Below are 21,240 nucleotides of genomic sequence, written 5' to 3'. Positions count from 1 at the left end.
CTAGGGGAGAAAAAAACCAGAGGGCATGGGTTAAGGATGAAAGAAGAAAAGTTTAAAGGGAATATTAGCAGGGGCTTCTTCACACAGAGAGTAGTGGGAGTGTGGAATGAGCTGCCGGATAAAGTGGTAAATGCGGGGTCACTTTTAACATTTAAGAAAAGCTTGGACGGGCTCATGGATGAGAGGGGTGTGGAGGGATATAGTCCCGGTGCAGGTCAGTGGGACTAGGCAAAAAATGGTTTGGCACAGACAAGGAGGGCCAAAAGGCCTGTTTCTGAGCTGTAATTTTCTATGGTTCTATGGTTCTAGTAGATCCCTTCCCATTCACTCCCAATCTATGGAATTCCAACAGAATAAATCCCTTCTGGTTCATTCCCACTTTATAGAATTCCAATGGAATAATCCCTTCCCGCTCATTCTTACTTTATAGATTTCCAATGGAATAAACCTCTTCCTATTCACTCCCAATCTATGGAATTCCAACAGTGTAAATCCCTTCCCATTCACTCCAAATCTATGGAATTCCAATGGAATAAATCCTTTCCTATTCACTCCAAATCTATAGAATTCCAATGGATTAAATCCCTCCCATTCACTCCCAATCTATGGAATTCCAATGGAATAGATCCCTTCCCATTCAATTCCAATCTTTGGAACCCCAACAGAGTAAATCCTTTCCCATTCATTCCCAAGCTATGGAATTCTTATGGAGTAAATCTCTTTCCATTCATTCTCACTCTAGTATTCAATTGGATTAAGTCCATTCCCATTCAGTCCCAATCTATGGAATTCCAATGGAATAAACTCCTTCCTGTTCACTCCCAATCCACAGAATTCCAATGAAATAAACCCTTTCCTATTCGCTCTGAATCTATGGAATTCTGAGGCAATAAATCCAATTCCATTCACTCCCAATCTGTGTAATTCCAATCGAGTAAATATCTTCCCATTCACTCCCAAGCTACGGAATTCTAATGGAGTAAATCCCTTTCCATTCACTCCCACTCTATGAAATTTCAGCAGAACAAATCTCTTCATTGGCCCTTTCTGTAGTCATAAGTTGATTTTGAGTCTGGTGATTATTAGCTGGTGATCTTGTTGCTTCGTTACACATCTGTTAAACATTTTGGTGATTCATTCTTCCTGTCCTGGCACCTTGCAGAGTGTTTGATAGAGTCTGACCTCCTTCATTGCTGAAGAAGTTATGGTCATATCGTTTCTCACCGAACCTCTGATCCTCTCCAGTCTCTCTGGCTGTGTTGAGCTTATTACTGCACCCTCTGTCTTGCTTTCCATTATGTCCATGTTCCCCCCAGCGTTTGTCTGCTCACCATTACTGCATGGGTTTCCCTATTTCTGTTCTGTCTTGTTCTACCTCTCACTCTGACTCTCTGTACTGTGTGTTCCACTGTCTCTCTCTCTCTTTCAGAACTAGCACTCTCAGACTCTTTTTGCCTCTCCCTGCGGTCTGTTAGTATTTGTCTGGACTGGGTTCGTGTTTGTGTGGACTCCTAACTGTCTGTTTGTCTATCTGTATACAGCCCTCCCTGCGCTGTTTATGTGTGTATCTCAGCGCCTTTCCTCAGCCCTGTGTGTGTGAGTGTGTGTGTCTGTTTCTCAGCACCGAATGTAACTGTCTCTTCAGCACCAGCTCTGCCTGAATCCAGTGCTGTGGTGTCTCAATCTGTCTGCTGTGCCTCTCACACACTCGTGTGTGTCTCAGTGTGTGCTGAGTGAGCTCTTTGCTCTGTTTTGTGTGTGTGTATGTCTGCATGTGTTTCTTTCTGTCTGTTCAGCTCCATCACAATCCCAGGTGTCTATAAATCCCCGTGGAACCAGAGAGAGAGAAGTGGAGAGAGTCACCGGCTGTCAATAATCAGGGAGAGATTTCATTTTCCAAAGGAGAGGAGGGGAGAGGGGTTAAGGAAGAGAAAACCATTCAGAGGGAGCGTTTGAAGAATTAAAACACTGTGGAAATTGTACAGGGGGGACTTTGTGAGGCTTCGGGAAAGTCAAATCAGCAATTGGCAATTTATTTTTAAAAGAAAGACTCGGCAGGAATGTGAAAGAGAGAACCAGCAAATATATTTATATATATATATTACAAAACTCCGGCGTTATCGGAGCTGAGCGAGTGGAGGTGAGATTGCTGGGGATAGGAGCTGGATCAACAACTCCAAGAGACAACAGACAGGAGAGAGCAAGGGGAAAAGTCCAGGAATAATCCATCTCCGACAACACTTCAATTCAGGCAAATCCAGCTCTGTTTTTCTCTGTAAAGGCAGCTTTCTACCCCCCATCAGGAGACAGAACAGAAGGTAAGGAGCCGGCACCTTTCTCCCTCTCTTTGTCTCTCCCCTGCTTTCCCCAAATTACTGACTTGTCATTTCCCAATTTTCCCCCTCCTCCTCCTCATTGTCTCCTTAAGTATCGGGATCATGAAAGGAAAAAGCAAAAAGAGTAACGTCTCTCTCACCAACCCGGAGCAGAGGGATATGGATGGCTATGACCAACTGGCAGGTAAGGGTTATTAATAAAATCAACACTGGATAGAATTGAATGCTTTCTGCCTGAAATTGGCAAGTGTTTGAAATGCTCAATGAGATGGTTGCATGCTGGATCCCAGGCCAGTGTCCTGTTTCTGTGCTTTCCCTCTTGATAATGTTTGGATTGTGGCTGTGTCTTGTTGATTTGCTGTCCCAGGTTTATGGTTAATTCAAATTGGATCATTGTGCGTAATTGCTCCTTGATTTGGTTGGAATACTTGACAAAACTGGCTCTGTTTCCCTTAACCTTTTCCTGAACAGTTTGGGTTGGGATTTTCCAATGGTTTGCACCTTGTGAGGATTGGAGGGTCAGGGTGTAGCAAAGGGCACAGTTGAGTGGCAAACTTTTCCATTCCATTAATGCCAATGCTCAACTTGGCACCTTGATTCACATTTGGAGAACGGAGGCATCGCTTAACCATCGAAATTGTTGGGTATCGCGCTCAGTGGGTACTGCCCATGGGTTACCAACTCTGCACGATTCATTCCCAAGACACTGATGTGGGTAAAATACTGAGGACTAATCAGTAAATACACTAGAAACGTGTTATTTTTAATTTTCATTTTGTTATGGTTAGAAAAATATTAGAGATGGGGGGAAGACAATTTGATTGGTTGGGATGGTGGTGGTGAGCAGTCATGTGATTGAATCTCCAGCAATAGTTCTGGCAGGAGTTGGCAACATGATATCGCCCTCCATCTTATCATTCATGGAATAGATTTCTGGAAATGTGCTATCTGCCTGTTCGTATTATTGATGTATTTGAAACCAAAGTGGTGTTTTCTCACCATTCGGCTGTGTAATACTTGAGGAGTAGGTTTTGACGTCAGTTGTAAAACCCACCATCAGGTTAACCCCCAGTCGAAGCTGTGTTGACTGAGCCCAGTGTGGGGGAACAATAGGCTGGATATGCTTGGTCTCGTTACTGAGTTTGGGTGTCAAACCATCAGGTAGCATTCACTCCATTGCTCACTAACTGTACACAGGCAGAGCATGTGTGTGGGTGCATCAGTTGAGAGGAAGGTCAGATTTTGCTCTGTTGACATTAAAGGTCTATCAATATTTGCTGCCTGGTGTGAATGTTCAAGTTACTGAAGGATCAGCGCTCACTGAAAACCTAACAAGGATCAGCACCTTACCGAATGGAGCTTGTGGGGTTGTTTCTGACTCAGAAATGTTCGAGTCCTATTCCAGGATCCAAATAGAACTATCCAGGCTGACAGTCCCACTGTGGTATGGAAGGAATGCTGCACTGTTCATGGATTCATAGAATCGTAGACTCTCTACAGTGCAGAAGGAGGCTATTCAGCCCATCGAGACTACACCAATTCTCCCAGCCAGGGCCTATCCCTGTAACCCCACATATTTAACTCACTAATTCCCCCCCCATCTTTAGACACTAAGGGACAATTTAGCATGGCCAATCTGCCTAACCTGCTCAGGTTTGGAGTGTGGAAGGTATCATAGATCATAGAACCCTACAGTGCAGAAAGAGGCCCTTCAGCCCATCGAGTCTGCACCAAACACAATCCCACCTAGTCCCTGCCCCCATGTCCCTACATATTATACCCACTAATCCCTCTAACCTACGCATCCCTGGACACTAAGGGGCAATTTCTTAGCATGGCCAATCAACCTAACCCACACATCTTTGGACGGTGGGAGGAAGCCGGAGCACCTGGAGGAAACCCTTTGGTATTTGGAGCATGTGGAGGAAACCCTCACGGGCACAGGAAGAATGTGCAAATTCCGCACAGTGACCCAAGGCCAGATTCGAGCCCGGGTCCCTAGTGCTGTGAGGCAGCAGTGCCAACCACTGTATCATCTTCTTGGAAGAGACTTTACACCAATGTGTCACCTGCTCTCTGATGTACAAATCCCATGGCCATTATTTTGAAAATGAGTGTGGGAGTTCTTTCTGCTGTCCTCGATCCTCAACAATATTTATCCTTCAACTAACTTCTCTAAAATAGATTATCTGGTCATTATTTCATTTCTGTTTCAAACCTCGATCTAAGTTTTCATAATTAATAATCCTTTAAAACGAGCTAGTTTTACTATTAATTGTACAGAGTCAAATCCTTTATTAATTAAAAGAAAATTACAGCACAGGAACAGACCCTTCGGCCCTCCATGCTGCCCGACTTAACTAAAACTCCCTACCCTTCCGGGGACCATATCCCTCTATTCCCATCCTATTCATGTATTTGTCCAGATGCCCTTAAAAGTCACTATCGTATCCGCTTCCACTACCTCCCCCAGCAGCAAGTTTCAGGCACCCACCATTCTCTGTGTGAAAAAAAAACTTGCCTTGTACATCTCTTTGCCCCTCACACCTTAAACTATGCCCCTTAGTAATTGATTGTTCCACTCTGGGGAAAAAGCTTCTGACTATCCACTCTGTCCATGCCCCTCATAATCTTGTAGCCTTCTATAAGATTTGCCCCTCAACCTCCATCATTCCAGTGAGAACAAACCAAGTTTCTCCAACCTCTCCTCATAGCTAATGCCCTCCATACCAGGCAACACCCTGGTAATTTTTTTCTGTACCATCTCCAAAGCCTCCACATCCTTCTGGTAATATGGCGACCAGAATTAAACAGTATATTCCACGTGCGGCCAAACTAAGGTTCTATAAAGTTACAACGTGACTTGCCAATTTTTAAACTCAGTGCCCTGGCCATTTGAGTTTGAAACTGAAACTGGTTTATTCCTTAATGAGTCATCCAAAGAATGATAATTCCTCAAATCCACACTGCCTGGATACTATACCGGAGAGTCAGCCTGGAGTATGAGGTCAGGTCCTGATTATTGACCCTCCACAACTCTTCAGTTTTAGGCAATAAAATAAAACAAGACTTACTCCAACTTATAAATCAAAGAAAAAGGTTTAATAAAGAAACTTCATTACTCCAACACTTGAGGCCTCACCTCGGCCATTCCAAGCTCCCCACGATTCCCAACACATTCTTATTAATACTGAGTCAGCTGGTCAACTGACCATGGAATCATAGAATCCCTACAAGAAGGAGGCCATTTGACCCATTGAGACTGCACCGACCACAATCCCACCCAGGCCCTGTTCCCGTAACCTCATACATTTACCCTGGTAATCCCCTGTCACTAAGGGGCAATTTAGTACGGCCAATCCACCTAACCCACACATCTTTGGACCATTGGAGGAAACTGGAGCTCCTGGAGGAAACCCACGCAGACACAGGGAGAACGTGCAAGCTCCGCACAGACAGTGACCGGAATTGAACCCGGGTCCCAGGCGCTGTGAGGTAGCAGTGCTAACCACTGTGCCACCGTGCTACCCCACGTAATTTTGCCATTGGTTACATAGTTTGCTGGGTCAGCTGACCCTTGCAGCATGTTGCCATTTGTCAAACAACAACAGCTCCAGTGTTATCATTGGTTACATTCTAACACTGCCGCAGGTTCAGACTGAAGCCAGCTAATCCAGAGGCAAGAGTGTACCAACTGAGGCATGGCATCAAGCAATATGAGAATGTTTAAAGTGCTTGATTTTGAAGTGATGGGAGTCTTTCCGTGACACACTGCTTGCTTTTCTCAAAGATGAAATATTCATGTGATTGCATACAATCTCACAATTTAATCCTTAAATACTGGTTAAAGGATTAAGTTATGAACCAGTGCTACTGCCTGCATAGTCCCCTCTGCATTATACATGTCTTTGATGGACTTATCATGACTTCAAGGAAAATCCATTTTTTAACTTGCTTTACAAACTTCCAGGGAGACTGAAATGATCAAATCTTGGTGAGCCTCTATTGCACCCTTTTACACTATTACTTTGCAGTTACTGTGATGGTCTATCTTTATCACCAACTCCCCCATCAACTTATAATGTTAGCAAGTGTGAGGTTATCCACTTTGGCAGAAATAATAGTAGCAGGGATTATTATTTAAAAGGCAAAAAGCTGCAACATGCTACGGTGCAGAGGGACCTGGGGGCCCTTGTGCATGAGTCGCTAAAACCCAGTCTGCAGGTGCAGCAGGTGATCAGGAAGGCGAATGGGACGCTGGCCTTCATAGCGAGGGGGATTGAATATAAAAGTAGGGAGGTCTTGCTGCAACTGTACAGGGCACTGGTGAGGCCGCAGCTGGAGTACTGTGTGCAGTTTTGGTCGCTGCATTTGCGAAAGGATATATTGGCCTTGGAGGGAGTGCAGAGAAGGTTCACCAGGCTGATACCAGAGATGAGGGGGTTGGACTATGAAGAGAGACTAAATAGACTGGGTCTGTACTTGTTGGAGTTTAGAAGGATGAGGGGGGATCTTATAGAGACATAAGATAATGAAGGGGATGGATGGGGTAGAAGTAGAGAGATTCTTCCCACTTAGAAAGGATAGCAGGACTAGAGGGCACAGCCTCAAGATAAGGGGGGGCAGTTTAGATTAGAGTTGAGGAGGAACTTCTTCACTCAAAGGGTGGTGAATCTCTGGAATTCTCTGCCCGTTGAAGTGGTGGAGGCTACCTCGCTAAATATATTTAAGACGCGGGTTGATGGGTTTTTGATAAGCGAGGGGATTAAGGGTTATGGGAACATAAGAACATAAGAAATAGGAGCAGGAGTAGGCCATCTAGCCCTTCGAGCCTGCCCCGCCATTCAATAAGATCAGGCTGATCTGTCGTGGCTCAGTTCCACTTTCCCGCCCTCTCCCCATAACCCTTAATCCCCTCTCTTATCAAAAACCCATCAACCCGCGTCTTAAAAATATTTAGCGAGGCAGCCTCCACCACTTCAACAGGCAGAGAATTCCAGAGATTCACCACCCTTTGAGTGAAGAAGTTCCTCCTCAACTCCGTTCTAAACCACCCCCCCCCTTTATCTTGAGGCTGTGCCCCCTAGTCCTACTATCTTTTTTGAGCGGGAAGAGTCTCTCCACCTCTATCCTATCCATCCCATTCATCATCTTATACGTCTCAATGAGATCTCCCCTCATTCTTCTAAACTCTAACGAGTACAAGCCTAGTTTATTCAGCTTCTCCTCATAGCTCAACCCCCTCAACTCCGGTATCAGCCTAGTAAACCTCCTCTGCACTCCCTCCAAGGCCAAAATATCTTTGCGCAGGTGCGGCACCCAAAACTGCACACAGTACTCCAGCTGCGGCCTCACCAATGCCCTATACAGCTGCAGCAAGACCTCCCTACTTTTATATTCAATCCCCCTCGCTATGAAGGCCAGCATCCCATTCGCCTTCCTGACCACCTGCTGCACCTGCAAGCTGGGTTTTTGCGACTCATGCACAAGGACCCCGAGGTCCCTCTGCACCGTCGCCTGCTGCAGTTTTTCTCCACGTAAGTAATACGTGGAAGAAAGCGGGAAAGTGGAACTGAGCCACGACAGATCAGCCATGATCTTATTGAATGGCGGGGCAGGCTCGAAGGGCTAGATGGCCTACTCCTGCTCCTATTTCTTATGTTCTTATGTTCAACATACTCCTCCTCCTTACTGTATCCTCTTTCTGCTAAGTTGCCATTGGCTGTATCAATTTTGAACTCCAATTTGTAATTTCCCCAGGACAGGCACCCCCTTCATGCTCTCAGACAGGTGTGAAGACTATAGACAATTGGGTCCTTAATGAATGACAAATGAACCAGAGGTGACATGAGGAAATACTTCTTGATGTAACGAGTAGTTAGGATCTGGAATGTTCTGTCTGAGAGTGTGGTGGAGACAGATTGAATTGTGGCATTCAAAAGGCAGTTGAAAAAGCATTTGAGAGTTGGGGGGTGGGGCTAGCTGAGTTACTCTTGCACAGAGCCAGGACAGACGTGATGGACTGAATGGCCTTTGCTGGAACATTTCTTACCCCTTCCTTCAACCCTCCACATAGGTGGGTTTAAAACTCAAACTTGGTATTACCACTTCTACATTAATAACACCTTCTACCAGATAGAGATTATATACAATAATCACAATGCCAAAATAAGATTTGATTTATCATTTTCACACGTATTGGGATACAGTGAGAAGTATTGTTTCTTGTGTGCTATACAGACAAAACATACCATTCATAAAGTAAATAGGGGAGAAGGAAAGGATGCAGAGAAAGATCCATTCACAAATCTGATAGCAGGAAAGAAACTGTTCATGAATCAGTTGGCACGTGATTTCAGACTTTTGTAGCTTTTTCCTGATGGAAGAAGGTGAAAGGGAGTATGTCTGGGGTGCATGTGGGGTCTTTAATTATGCTGGCTGCTTTTCCAAGGCAGCAGGAAGTGTGGATAAAGTCAATGGATGGGAGGCTGGTTTGCTTGATGGAATGGTCTACGTTCATGACTCTTTGTAGTTTTTTGCAGTCTTGATCAGAGCAAAAGTAAAGCTTATTTATCAGTCATAAGTATGTTTATATTAACACTGCAATGAAGTTATTCTGAAAATCCCCTAGACACCACACTCCAGCACCTGTCTGGGTATACCGAGGGAGAATTTAGTATGGTCAATTCACATAGAGTTGAGTTTTTGGTCAATGAGAATCTCAGGATGTTGAGAGTGGGTGATTCAGTGATGGTAACACCATTGAACATTAAGGGGCGATGGTTAGATTCTCACATTTTGGAAATGATCATTGGCTGGCAGTTGTGTGGTGCAAATGTTACTTGTCACTTGCACAAGTGTTTCTTTTTGATTTATATGAGCTAAGATTTACAGGGTTCACTTGTTTGCAATAACCTTCCTGTTGTAAACGACATAAGGTTCTAGAGAATTAACCAGATGGCAGGAAAGTACACTTTCAATGATGAATTCAGAAAATTTATTACCCATTAAAACAGTAACAAGTCAGAAAGATAAAAATAAAAAGCAAAATATCAGTTAACAATATTCAACAGTAAGAGGAGAAAGCTTCACTTTAACAATTGAACAAACTTCTCCTCACCCTCAGGCCAATTCATGAAGTGTAAACTCTGAAGAACATTGAAGACATCTTTCAGCACCTCTCCATAAACATCACTCTCTTCCTACCCTTCTCCTCTGCCTCTCTCATCTCTCATTCCCGTACTCTGTCTTGTCATTGTTTGAGTTCCGACCCACAAAGGTGGTGTCATCAGTAAAATTGAAATATGATCAAATATCTCTCTCCCCCTCACTATCCACATTTTTCTCTTCACATCTCTCTTTGCCTTCCTCTGTCTCTGCCCGTCCTTCCTCTCTACCCTGCCTCACCCAAAATGGCTTCTCCAGACCCCTTTTTTTTACACTTTAAAAATTGAAAGGCCGCTTAGTCAATTGTTGGAAAATAATCAGTTGGTCTATAACTTGCCGGTAATGAAATAAGAACTAGCCCATTGGATTTTGCACGTTCGACTGGAATTTTACCTCCCTGCCCTCCATGGGAATCGGAGTGGGTGAGAGGCGGAACATGGGAAGGTCCGGTGACCTTGGGCAGGATTTTATGCTTTCAGAGCGAGTGAGGCTGTAAAATCCAGCCCAACGTCTCAGCTTTAAGATAATGCTTCTTGTCATTTCTTACCTTGACTGCTGAGGAATAATTGGTCAACATAGCTGTCTGGGATTGAGGTATCTTCAGACAAGAGCCTATTCAGTTCTCCTGGTCAGGGTTAACATTCCCTCATTAATCTGTGGCCTGAGATGCAGACAATAATCTTATTGCCGCAACGCTTTAAAAAATCTGTACTAATAATCAAGTGTTGATAATATTTATAATTACAAAAGTTAGAAAGATTTGTATTCCAAATTACATATCCAGCCTCGCCAACATATCTATTAAGAAATTACTGCTTCTTTAATTGTCTCCCCATTAAGGCTGCCTACTTAACTAACCTGGCTGGTTTCCAACGATACTGGTTAAGCTTTTATTAAAATGGCTCTCATCAATTTTGGCAGAAAATGCTTACAAACAGATTAATTTAAACTAAAAAATGATAGTTGCACTAAAATTAGTGATTTTGAAATTACACAACACTTGTCAGTCCCCAAGCCAGGACATTGTCCAGATCTTGCTGCATTTGGACATGAACTGCTTCAGTGTCTGAGTCGTTGCGAATGGTGCTGAACATTGTGCAATCATCGGTGAACATCTCTGACCTTGTGATGGAGGGCAGGTCATTGAACAAGCAGCTGAAGATGGTTGAGCTGAGGACACTGAGGGATTCCTGCAGAGATGTCCTGGAACTGAGAGGATTGACCTACAAGCATTATAACCAGCTTCCTACGTACCAGGTATGACTCCAACCAATGGAGAGATTCCCCCCGATAGCCATTGACTCCAGTTTTGTTGGGGCTCCTCGGTGCCACAGTCAACTGGGGCTTTGACGTCAAGGGCTGTTACTCTCACCTCACCTCTGGAATTCAGCTCTTTTGAACATTTTTGACCCAAAGCTGGTCAGGAGCTGAGTGACCCTGGCAGAACCCAAACTGAACACCCATGAGTGCCACCTGATAGCATTGTTGATGACCCCTTCCATCAGTTTACTGATGATCAAGAGTAGACCGGGGTGGGGGTGTTGGATTTGTCCTGTTTCTTGGGTACAGGACATATCTGAACAATTTTCCACATTGCTGGATGGATGTCAGTGCTGCAGCTGTGCTGGAAGAGCTTGGCTAGGGGAACAGCAAGTTCTGGAGCACAATACTATTATCACAATATTATCAGGGTTCATAGCCTTTGCAATATCCAGTACCTTTAGCTGTTCCTCGATATCACACAGAGTCAATCGAATTGACTGAAAAATGATAACTGTGGTGATGCTGGGGACCTCCAGACAGGGCTGAGATGATCCAGAGTGATGATCCAGAGTGTGATATCCCCTGGAATTCTAATCAAAAACCCCAAAACTGACTTGAAGGAATAAAGCCTGAAAAACGAAAAGCACTGTCGTAGAACTGTCATCTTAGCCACAGTTCTGGCAGGTACTAGGACAGGAGATATGGTACCCATGATAGGAAGAAAAGAAATTGCATTTCTATAGCATCTTTCACAAGCTCAGGCCCAAGGTATTTTCCAGCCATGGGAATACTTTGTAAAATGCGGTTCCCCTTGTAATTTAGGAATTGTGAAAGCCAGCAATCTTCCAGAAGCTGTGTTGCGATAATGATCAAATAATGTGCTTGAGTGAGTGCTGGTGAGGAATAAAAATGAACCGGAAAGCTCAGGAGAACTCTCCTGCTCCTCTTCACACGCTGCCGAGGGATCTTACACGTCCACCTGAGAGGGATTTTGGTTTAATGCCTCATTGAAAAGATTGCGGGCAGAGTTCTCCCCAAAACATTTCTAAATGTCGAATTTGTGTGAAAACTGGATTAATTCACGTTGCTTTTTTCAGTGGGAATTCAGTGAAGAATCTTCCACACTCTGTGCACTGCAGAGGCCACCAGGGTGAATATCATTAAAAACCAGGGAATGGGGCCGATCTCCATTGGAGAGGACGAAATCAGCGTGCTGAGTGGGCCATTGCGCGTGCGCCAAAATCAGTCAGTGCCGAGACCGGTGCATGCGCAGTAGCCCCGCACTGACGGCCTCCTGATCGCTGGCCAACTCCCACAACCCCACAAAGCTGCCTCTCCGTGCCGCCCGCCCATGGCCCGTTCACTGGCCCCCCCGACTTTTCCTGACCCCAGCCCCGACCCCACCTCCTCCCGGCCCGGTCCCACCTCTAGCCGTCCCCCCTCCTCAGATCAGCCAACCCTGACAGTAACCACCCATCTCCCCCAACAGTCCCGACCTCCCCATAATGCCGACCCATTCCCCCCCCACCAAGCAGGCTGACTGCTCCCTCCCCTCCCCTCCGCACCCCCCGCCCCTCCCTGGCCTCGCTGCTTCCCCCACTGATCCCTATGCAGAGTGGCAGCAGGACCTCCCCCCACCCACACCAATCACTATGCCCTGCCCTATAAGGCCCCACCCTGTAGATCCCATCCCTATATGCCCTTCCCCCTTGGCACTGCCCTTGCCCGATGGACATTGGCACATTGACCCTTGGGCAATTCCAGGGGGCACAAGGCTGGCAGTATCATGGTACCAATGCCAAGGGAACACCCCCCTGCCACTGACCCTGGGGGGCCCTGATTACCCCCCTTCACTCCTGCGGGGTTGTGTTGCTAGTTCCCTGAAAGTGGGGCGCGACTGTAATCCCCACTGTAGTGAAACACTCTAGTGGGGTGGGAGATCCTATCGGCCTGGAGAGTTCAGTGTTTCATTTCTATTACAATAACTATGTAAATGGCGCCTCCATCGATTACAGGCGTGGAGCAGACGCCACTGGAAATCTAGCATTCGGAGGTGCAAGTGTGGCATGAATGCTCGTGCGAACCCTGCAAATTGGCTGACGTGACAATCTCCCAGGCCGTTGCGCTAAAAAATTAGCACAGCAGGAAGGGAGAATTGCAGCCTGCACCTCTGACAGTACAGCAATCTCTCAGTACTACCCTGGGAAGGTATCAAAGTCCCAGCGTGGTACTGTATGAAATCTCTGCAGTTAAATTCAAATTCGGAGTCAACAGTGTTGGAAACTGTGCCAGGAATCTAATTGATGTGCATTTTGATTTGTCTCAATCGATTGTTGCGTACAATAACACCACGGAACACCTAATGACGACATGGGCCATTAAAGGAGCAAGTTGATGTTAAAGGAAAGCTGATGGTGGGTCAATTGCGTTCTGTATCGGCCACCTTTATTACAGGGAGATTTTACAGAGAGCTGTACAGACAGCACATTGAAATATCCAATATGATTCTGGAAATTTCCACAGAGAGGAACATTTCAAGCATTTCTATTTGTCAGCAAAGGGAATTTGTGATGATCTCACTGGTGACTTTAAAATTATAAAACGTAACAGTAGAAATGTTCATTGTGATGAAGAGTTCAAATCCCCGGAGACACGCGTTAAAAATAAAAAGTTAAAAATAAGATGGGAAATTAGAGGAATTTTTCAGTCAGGGGAATAGGTGAATGCATTCGAAGGATACAGGGAGAAGGAGGGAGGTGAGGTTGGGGTTTAAGAGCAAGGTTGAGATTGAGGAATTAGGGCAGAAAATGGGTAGATGGGGTTGGGTGGTTTGGGGCGATGGGTAGATGGGGTTGGGCGGTTTGGGGCGATGGGTAGACGGGGTTGGGTGGTATGGGGCTGGGCGGTTTGGGGCGACGGGTAGACGGGGTTGGGCGGTTTGGGGCGACGGGTAGACGGGGTTGGGCGGTTTGGGGCGACGGGTAGACGGGGCTGGGCGGTTTGGGGCGACGGGTAGACGGGGCTGGGCGGTTTGGGGAGTTGGTACGGGGCTCTGAAGAAGACCCACATGGACTCAAAGCGTTAACTCTGTTTATATCCACAGATGCTGCAGGGCCGGCTGTGTTTTACAGCATTTTCTGTTGTTATTTCAGATTTGCAGCATCCACAATCACTTGCTTTTATTTTGGATATGAAATGTTGACTCTTTTTCTCCGTGTTGAGGCTGTCGGACTGGCTGCGTTTCTCCAGCATTGGCTGCCTTTATTTATTTGAAAGAATTCATGTTTCTAAAGACTCTGATGGTACATTTTTAAAATAGCAAATGGAGACAGTGAACTAGCGAGAGAAGAGGACTCGAGAGCACAGCCATTCAGGCCATCATCTTCAACCTCTGCTAGCTCTTCAACTGAAGCTAAATACATTGAATTTCTTTCTCTGTCATCTCCCCGTGTACTTTGAAATTGTTTCATTACAAAATCTCACCCGGTTACCTTTTAAATTAAATTGCAGACGGAATTGCCATTTGTAAAGGATTCTTGTTGAAAAGGGGATTATTAAACTCCCCGTTTATTCTCCAGGTTTAGCTCCTCAGCCTGTGCCCATTTGCCAGCCAGTAGGACTAACCTTCCGCCGCTCACCCTCTCGATTCTATTCATGGGGAGTAACAGGAAAGAATTGAGAGAAACTACCCCGAGGGCAGTGAACAGTTGGGAGCTGGGTATATAATGGCCGTGAGATTGGATGATGATGCTTGTCACAACACTTTTCAAAGATCGACTATTGTATGGAGCTCGGCAAGAATAGAAACTTAATTGAAATTTACAGCACGACAAAGGTTGGTCTTAGGGGAACAGCAGGTCACTGCTTATTAGAAAGAGTTCAGAGTCGGAGGGGTCACTCCGTTCCTCTTGTTGAGTGTTCGACTTAGATACACAGGGTCTCCCAGGAGAGATGATTAGTGAGCGTACATGTGAAAGAAGGTGGTCTCAGGTACTGATCTGAAAGTGCCAATGTGCTGTGCGCCATCAATAAAGAAACACTCGTTAATGTTTCTGTATTGAATTGTTTGTCCTCTGTTATGACCCAGGCATTAATCCATCCCAATGAAAGAGGGGATGATATTGTTTGTCTTTGACAGAGAGCTGTTTTCCTAACTGAAATCATGCAGCGAGACTCGAGCTCACCAAGGTCAGGTCCAGTCTGGTTCCTCAGCGAAATATATAATCAGAAACGTTCGGAATATAAAACAGGATGTCAGAAGTTCAGGACTCTGAGGAGGGCCAGGGGACCCAGATAGCAAATAACGGACCCAAGAGCTGGGGATCTGTGGGGAGTGGGGGTGTTAAGGTGAATATGTTTTACTCTGCACCTTGTTAATCACACAGCAGCATTGTAACCCGAAGAGCAGTAACAGAGAGACAGAGCAATTAAAATGTTGGACAGAGCAATAAAAGGCAGCATCAGGAAGCCAGTATAAACAGGATCATTCTGAGTTTTTAAAATTGAAGAATACATGAGCTATCCCCTCATATACATTTCAGAACCTCATAAAGATAGCTGACTTTCATTTCTAAAACACTGCCCAGCCCAAACCCAATGCCTTTTTTAATTCCTGATTTGTCCATTCCAATGCTCTCCTGGTCAGCCTCCCACTTTCTACCTTAGCATAAGAAATAGGAGCAGGAGTAGGCCATCTAGCCCTTCGAGCCTGCCATGCCATTCAATAAGATCATGGCTGATCTGTCGTGGCTCAGTTCCACCTTCCCGCCCTCTCCCCATAACCCTTAATCCCCTCTCTTATCAAAAAACCCATCAACCCGCGTCTTAAAAATATTTAGCGAGGCAGCCTCCACCACTTCAACGGGCAGAGAATTCCAGAGATTCACCACCCTTTGAGTGAAGAAGTTCCTCCTCAACTCTGTTCTAAACCACCCCCCCCTTTATCTTGAGGCTGTGCCCCCTAGTCCTACTGTCCTTTCTGAGCGGGAAGAGTCTCTCCACCTCTATCCTATCCATCCCATTCATCATCTTATACGTCTCAATGAGATCTCCCCTCATTCTTCTAAACTCTAACGAGTACAAGCCCAGTTTATTCAGCCTCTCCTCATAGCTTGATGTGAGTTTATCCATGCTGCCTGTACCCTAACTCACAGCCTTCACATTGGTACTCACCGAGCCACACTGGCTCATGGTTCATCAGTGCTTCCATTTTAAAGTTCTCATCCTTGTTTTAAAACCCCTCCGTTGCCTCGGCTCTTCCCTATCTCCATCCCTCAATACTCTGACCCCAGTCTGACCTCACTCTGATCAACTCTGACCCACTCTGACCCCAGTATGGTTAACTCTGACCCCATTCTGAGCCAGTCTGACCTGCTCGGAGACAGACCGGAGACTGGTACTAGATAAGGTGACACTGAGCATGTAGTTCCTATTGGCAGGAACATCCTGTCAGGAGGATTCTCACTGACTTGGCCAATCCTGGCCTCAGTCGAGATGAAAGAACAAACAAGACAAAAACTCAGGAGGAATACTTACCCTAAATTCAAAGATGGATAAATTGGGAAAGTTCTGACAGAATGTATCAAACAGACGCTATGGGTGAAAGTGGATGAAGAAAGATCAGAATGTAAATCAGAACTTCCTAATAGTGGTGGGGAGTTTGTAATCTCAAGGCTTTGACCTTCCATTCCTTTGTTGGAGATTATCCTGCACACTGTTTCACTTCAGTGGATTCACCATGGAAAAAATCACAATAAACTATTAGAATCCTGACGGTGCACCAAGAGGCCCATTGAGCTGAGGACTGACTCTCCGAAAGAACATCCCACCCAGACCCTGTCCCTCACCCTGCCCCTGTAACCCCAACATTTACCATGGCTAATCCACCTAACCTGCGTATCTCTGCACTGTGGGAGGAAACAGAAGCACCCAGAGGAAACCCACGCAGACACGGGAGAATGTGCAAACTCCACATCGACAGTGTGTCACAGACAAAACCAGACAGATAATTCACAACAGCATCTTCCTCAGGAAAGTTGTGAGGATTGGCGGCACGGTAACACAGTGATCGGCACTGCTGCTTCACAGCTCCTGGGTTCGATTCCCAGCTCGGGTCACCGTCTGTGTGGGGTTTGCACATTCTCCTCGTGTCTCCGTGGGTTTCCTCCAGGTGCTCCGGTTTCCTCCCACAGTCCAAAGATGTGCGGGTTAGGTTGATTGGCTATGCTAAAGAATTGAACATAAGAACATAAGAAATAGGAGCAGGAGTAGGCCAACTAGCCCTTCGAGCCTGCCCCGCCATTCAATAAGACCATGGCTGATCTGTCTTGGCTCAGCTCCACATTCCTGCCCTCTCCCCATAACCCTTAATCCCCTCTCTTATCAAAAACCCGCGTCTTAAAAATATTTAGCGAGGCAGCCTCCACCACTTCAATGGGCAGAGAATTCCAGAGATTCACCACCCTTTGAGTGAAGAAGTTCCTCCTCAACTCCGTTCTAAACCGCCCCCCTTTTATCTTGAGGCTGTGCCCCCTAGTCCTACTGTCCTTTCTGAGCGGGAAGAGTCTCTCCACCTCCCCTTATTTGTCCTGAAGTGCTTAGGTTAGAGGGATTAGTGGGTAAAATATGTAGGGATATGGGGGTAGGGCCTGGGTGGGATTGTGGTCGGTGCAGACTCGATGGGCCGAAGGGCCTCTTTCTGCACTGTAGGGTTCTATGGTTAATGTTGACATATCTGACACTGTGTGGCAATATCAAATAGAGTAAAGCTCCCTCTACACTGTTCCCCCATCAAACACTCCCAGGACAGGTACAGCACGCGGTTAGATAAAGAGTAAAGCTCCCTCTACACCGTCCCCATCAAACACTCCCAGGACAGGAACAGATGCCAATATTCAGTCTTTCTTCTCTTTTAACCCAGAATAACATTCTGGACAATTGAAAACTTCTCCAGTTGTCCACAGTGAAATATCCCTGGCAAAGATTGTAGCTTTAAATCCCAGTCCAAAAATCTGAGAACAGAATCAAATCATCACCCAATGTTGGACTGAAGGGGTGGTCTAGTGTCAGAGGGTCAGTGCTGAGGGAGCGCCGCACTGCCAGGGTGTCAGTGCTGAGGGAACGCCGCACTGCCAGGGGGTCAGTGCTGAGGGAATGACCCTCAAATTGATATTTTGGTTTTGGCGGTGGCATAGAGAGAGAGGAGGTCCACCCATCCTTGGCCTATTGAGGTCCTTAAGCAGCCAATTAATGAAACATAAAGGTCCCATCCTACTGCCACTGGTGGGGCGGAGCTTCAGTTTATTTATCAATGTCACAACTAGGCTTACATTAACACAGCAATGAAGTTACTATGAAAAGCCCCTAGTTGCCACATTCTGGTGCCTGTTCAGGTACACTGAGGGAGAATTTAGCTTGACCAATCCACCCAATCAACACGTCCTTCGGATAGTGGGGGGTTTGTGGCCTGGTGTCAGGCAATGGGGGGGGTATGATCTCAAAGAAACCCCCTTCCCATGAGGTTCTCCAAGCCCTCCCCTTGGCCTCTTGAACCCCTTCGCATATCCCCCTCACATAGACTCCTGACTACTGACTTACCGAGGCTCCTTCTGGATATCTGGATATAAATGATCTCATTGGTAAGGTGCAGCATGGGTTCATGAAGGGAAGGTCATGTTTGACTAATTTGGTGGAATTCTTTGAGAACATTACACGTGCAGTGGACAATGGGGAACCTGTAGATGTGGTGTATCTGGATTTCCAGAAGGCATTTGACAAGGTGCCACATCAAAGGCTGCTACATAAGATAAAGGTGCACGGAGTTACAGGTAATGTATTAGCATGGGTAGAGGATTGGTTAACCAGCAAAAAGCAAAGAGTGGGGGTAAACGGGTGTTTTTCTAGTTGACAATCAGTGACTAGTGGTGTGCATCAGGGTTCAGTGTTGGAAACGCAATTGTTTATGATTTACATAGATGATTTGGAGTTGGGGACCAAGTGTAGTGTGTCAAAATTCACACTTGACACTAAGATGGGTGGCAGAAAAAAATGTGCAAAGGACACTGAAAGTCTGCAAAGGGTTACAGATAGTCTAAGTGATTGTACTCCATCTGCCAGACTATGTTGGTAAATGTGAGGTCATCTATTTTGGTAGGAATAACAGCAAAATGGACTATTATTTAAATGGTAAAAAAATTGCAGCATGCTGCTGTGCAGAGGGATCTGGGTGTCCTTGTGCAGGAATCTCAAGGAATCGGTTTGCAGGTGCAGCAGGTGATTAAGAAGGCAAATGGAATTTTGTCCTTCATTGCGAGAGGGATGGAGTTTAAAAACAGCGAGATTATGTTGCAGCTGTATGAGGTGCTGGTGAGGCCACACCTGGAGTACTGTGTACAGTTTTGGTCTCCTTACTTGAGAAAGGATATACTGGCACTGGAGGGGGTGCAGAGGAGATTCACTAGGTTGATTCCAGAGTTGAGAGGGTTGGCTTAAGAGGAGAGACTGAGTAGACTGGGGCTATACTCATTGGAATTCAGAAGAATGAGGGGAGATCTTATAGAAACATATAAGATTATGAAGGGAATAGATAAGATAGAAGCAGGGAAGTTGTTTCCACTGGTGGGTGAAACTAGAACTAGGGGGCATGGCCTCAAAATAAGGGGGAGCAGATTTAGGACTGAGTTGAGGAGGAACTTCTTCATACAAAGGGTTGTGAATCTGTGGAATTCCCTGCCCAGTGAAGCAGTTGATGCTCCCTCATTGAATGTTTTTGAGGCAAAGTTAGATACATTTTTGAACAGTAAAGGAATTAAGGGTAATGGTGAGTGGGCGGGTAAGTGGAGCTGAGTTCACAATAAGATCAGCCATGATCTTGTTGAATGGCGGAGCAGGCTCGAGGGGCCAGATGGCCTAACTTTTATGTTCTTCGTGTGGTGGGTCTCCCTGTAGTTCCAGCAGTGGTCACCATTGCTGGCAGGTGCTACTGAGCTGCTGGCCATCCAATTGTGATATGGAGATTATGGTGTTGGACTGGGGTGGGGACAGTACATAGAACATAGAACATAGAACATTACAGCGCAGAACAGGCCCTTCGGCCCACGATGTTGCGCCGACCAGTTACAAAACAATGACCCACTAACCTAAACCAATCCCTTTTCGTCCATAAACCTATCCACGGATCTCTTAAACGCCCCCAAACTAGGCGCATTTACAACTGCAGCAGGCAGGGCATTCCAATCCCTCACCACCCTCTGGGTAAAGAACCTGCCCCTGACATCCATCCTATAACTACCCCCCCTTAATTTAAATCCATGCCCCCTCGTGCTAGATTTCTCCATCTGAGGAAAAAGGCTATCACTATCCACCCTATCTAAACCTCTAATCATCTTATATGTTTCAATAAGATCCCCTCTTAGCCGCCTTCTTTCCAGCGAAAACAACCCCAAATCCCTCAGCCTCTCCTCATAGGACCTCCCCTCCATACCAGGCAACATTCCTGGTAAACCTCCTCTGCACCCTCTCCAAAGCCTCCACATCCTTCCTATAATGTGGGGACCAGAACTGCACATAATACTCCAAGTGCGGCCGCACCAGAGTTGTGCACAGTTGCAACATAACGCTGCGACTCCTAAATTCAATCCCCCTACCAATAAACGCCAAGACACCATATGCCTTCTTAACAACCTTATCTACTTGATTCCCAACTTTCAGGGATCTATGTACACATACACCAAGATCCCTCTGCTCATCCACACTATTCAAAGTCCTCCCGTTAGCCCTATACTCGACACATCTGTTATTTCTACCAAAGTGAATTACCTCACACTTCTCCGCATTAAACTCCATCCGCCACCTCTCGGCCCAGCTCTGCAACCTGTCTAAGTCTTCCTGCAAACTATGACACCCTTCCTCACTATCTACCACACCTCCGACTTTGGTGTCATCAGCAAATTTACTAATCCACCCAACTATACCCTCATCCAGATCATTAATAAAAATTACAAACAGCAGTGGCCCCAAAACAGATCCCTGAGGCACACCACTCGTAACCGAACTCCATGATGAATATTTACCATCAACCACCACCCTCTGTCTCCTATCCGCTAACCAATTCCTGATCCAATTCCCTAGATCACCCCCAATCCCATACATCTGCATTTTGTGCAGAAGCCTACCATGGTGAACCTTATCAAACGCCTTACTAAAATCCATATATACCACGTCCACTGCCTTACCCCCATCCACCTCTTTGGTCGCTTTCTCAAAAAACTCAATAAGGTTAGTAAGGCACGACCTACCCGCCACAAAACCATGCTGACTATCTCCAATCAATTCATTACTCTCCAAATAACTATAAATCCTATCCCTAATAATTTTTTCTAAAACCTTGCCCACAACAGAAGTGAGACTCACCGGTCTATAATTCCCGGGGAAGTCTCTGTTCCCCTTCTTAAACAATGGGACAACATTCGCTAAC

The 21,240-nt window shown here is 45.8% G+C and overlaps 1 protein-coding gene across 2 annotated transcripts in view; it reads left to right on the top strand.

Moving 5' to 3' along the window:
• The first annotated feature begins 1,319 nt into the window (after positions 1 to 1,319).
• LOC145354251 (A-type potassium channel modulatory protein KCNIP2) overlaps positions 1,320 to 21,240 on the top strand; it is a 361,507-nt gene continuing 341,586 nt past the window's right edge. For both annotated transcript variants that reach the window (XM_080205338.1, XM_080205337.1), the window contains exons 1-2: positions 1,320 to 2,318; positions 2,429 to 2,520. In XM_080205338.1, the coding sequence (XP_080061464.1) occupies positions 2,439 to 2,520 (82 nt within the window). In that variant the 5' untranslated portion in view covers positions 1,320 to 2,318; positions 2,429 to 2,438. The remainder of the gene's footprint in view (positions 2,319 to 2,428; positions 2,521 to 21,240) is intronic.

Source organism: Carcharhinus amblyrhynchos, chromosome 17, assembly GCF_965287045.1.
Source record: "Carcharhinus amblyrhynchos chromosome 17, sCarAmb.v2.hapA, whole genome shotgun sequence".
Taxonomy (NCBI): domain Eukaryota; kingdom Metazoa; phylum Chordata; class Chondrichthyes; order Carcharhiniformes; family Carcharhinidae; genus Carcharhinus; species Carcharhinus amblyrhynchos.
The sequence above is the reverse complement of the archived record's forward strand: the minus strand, read 5'-3'. Positions and strand labels throughout refer to the sequence as shown.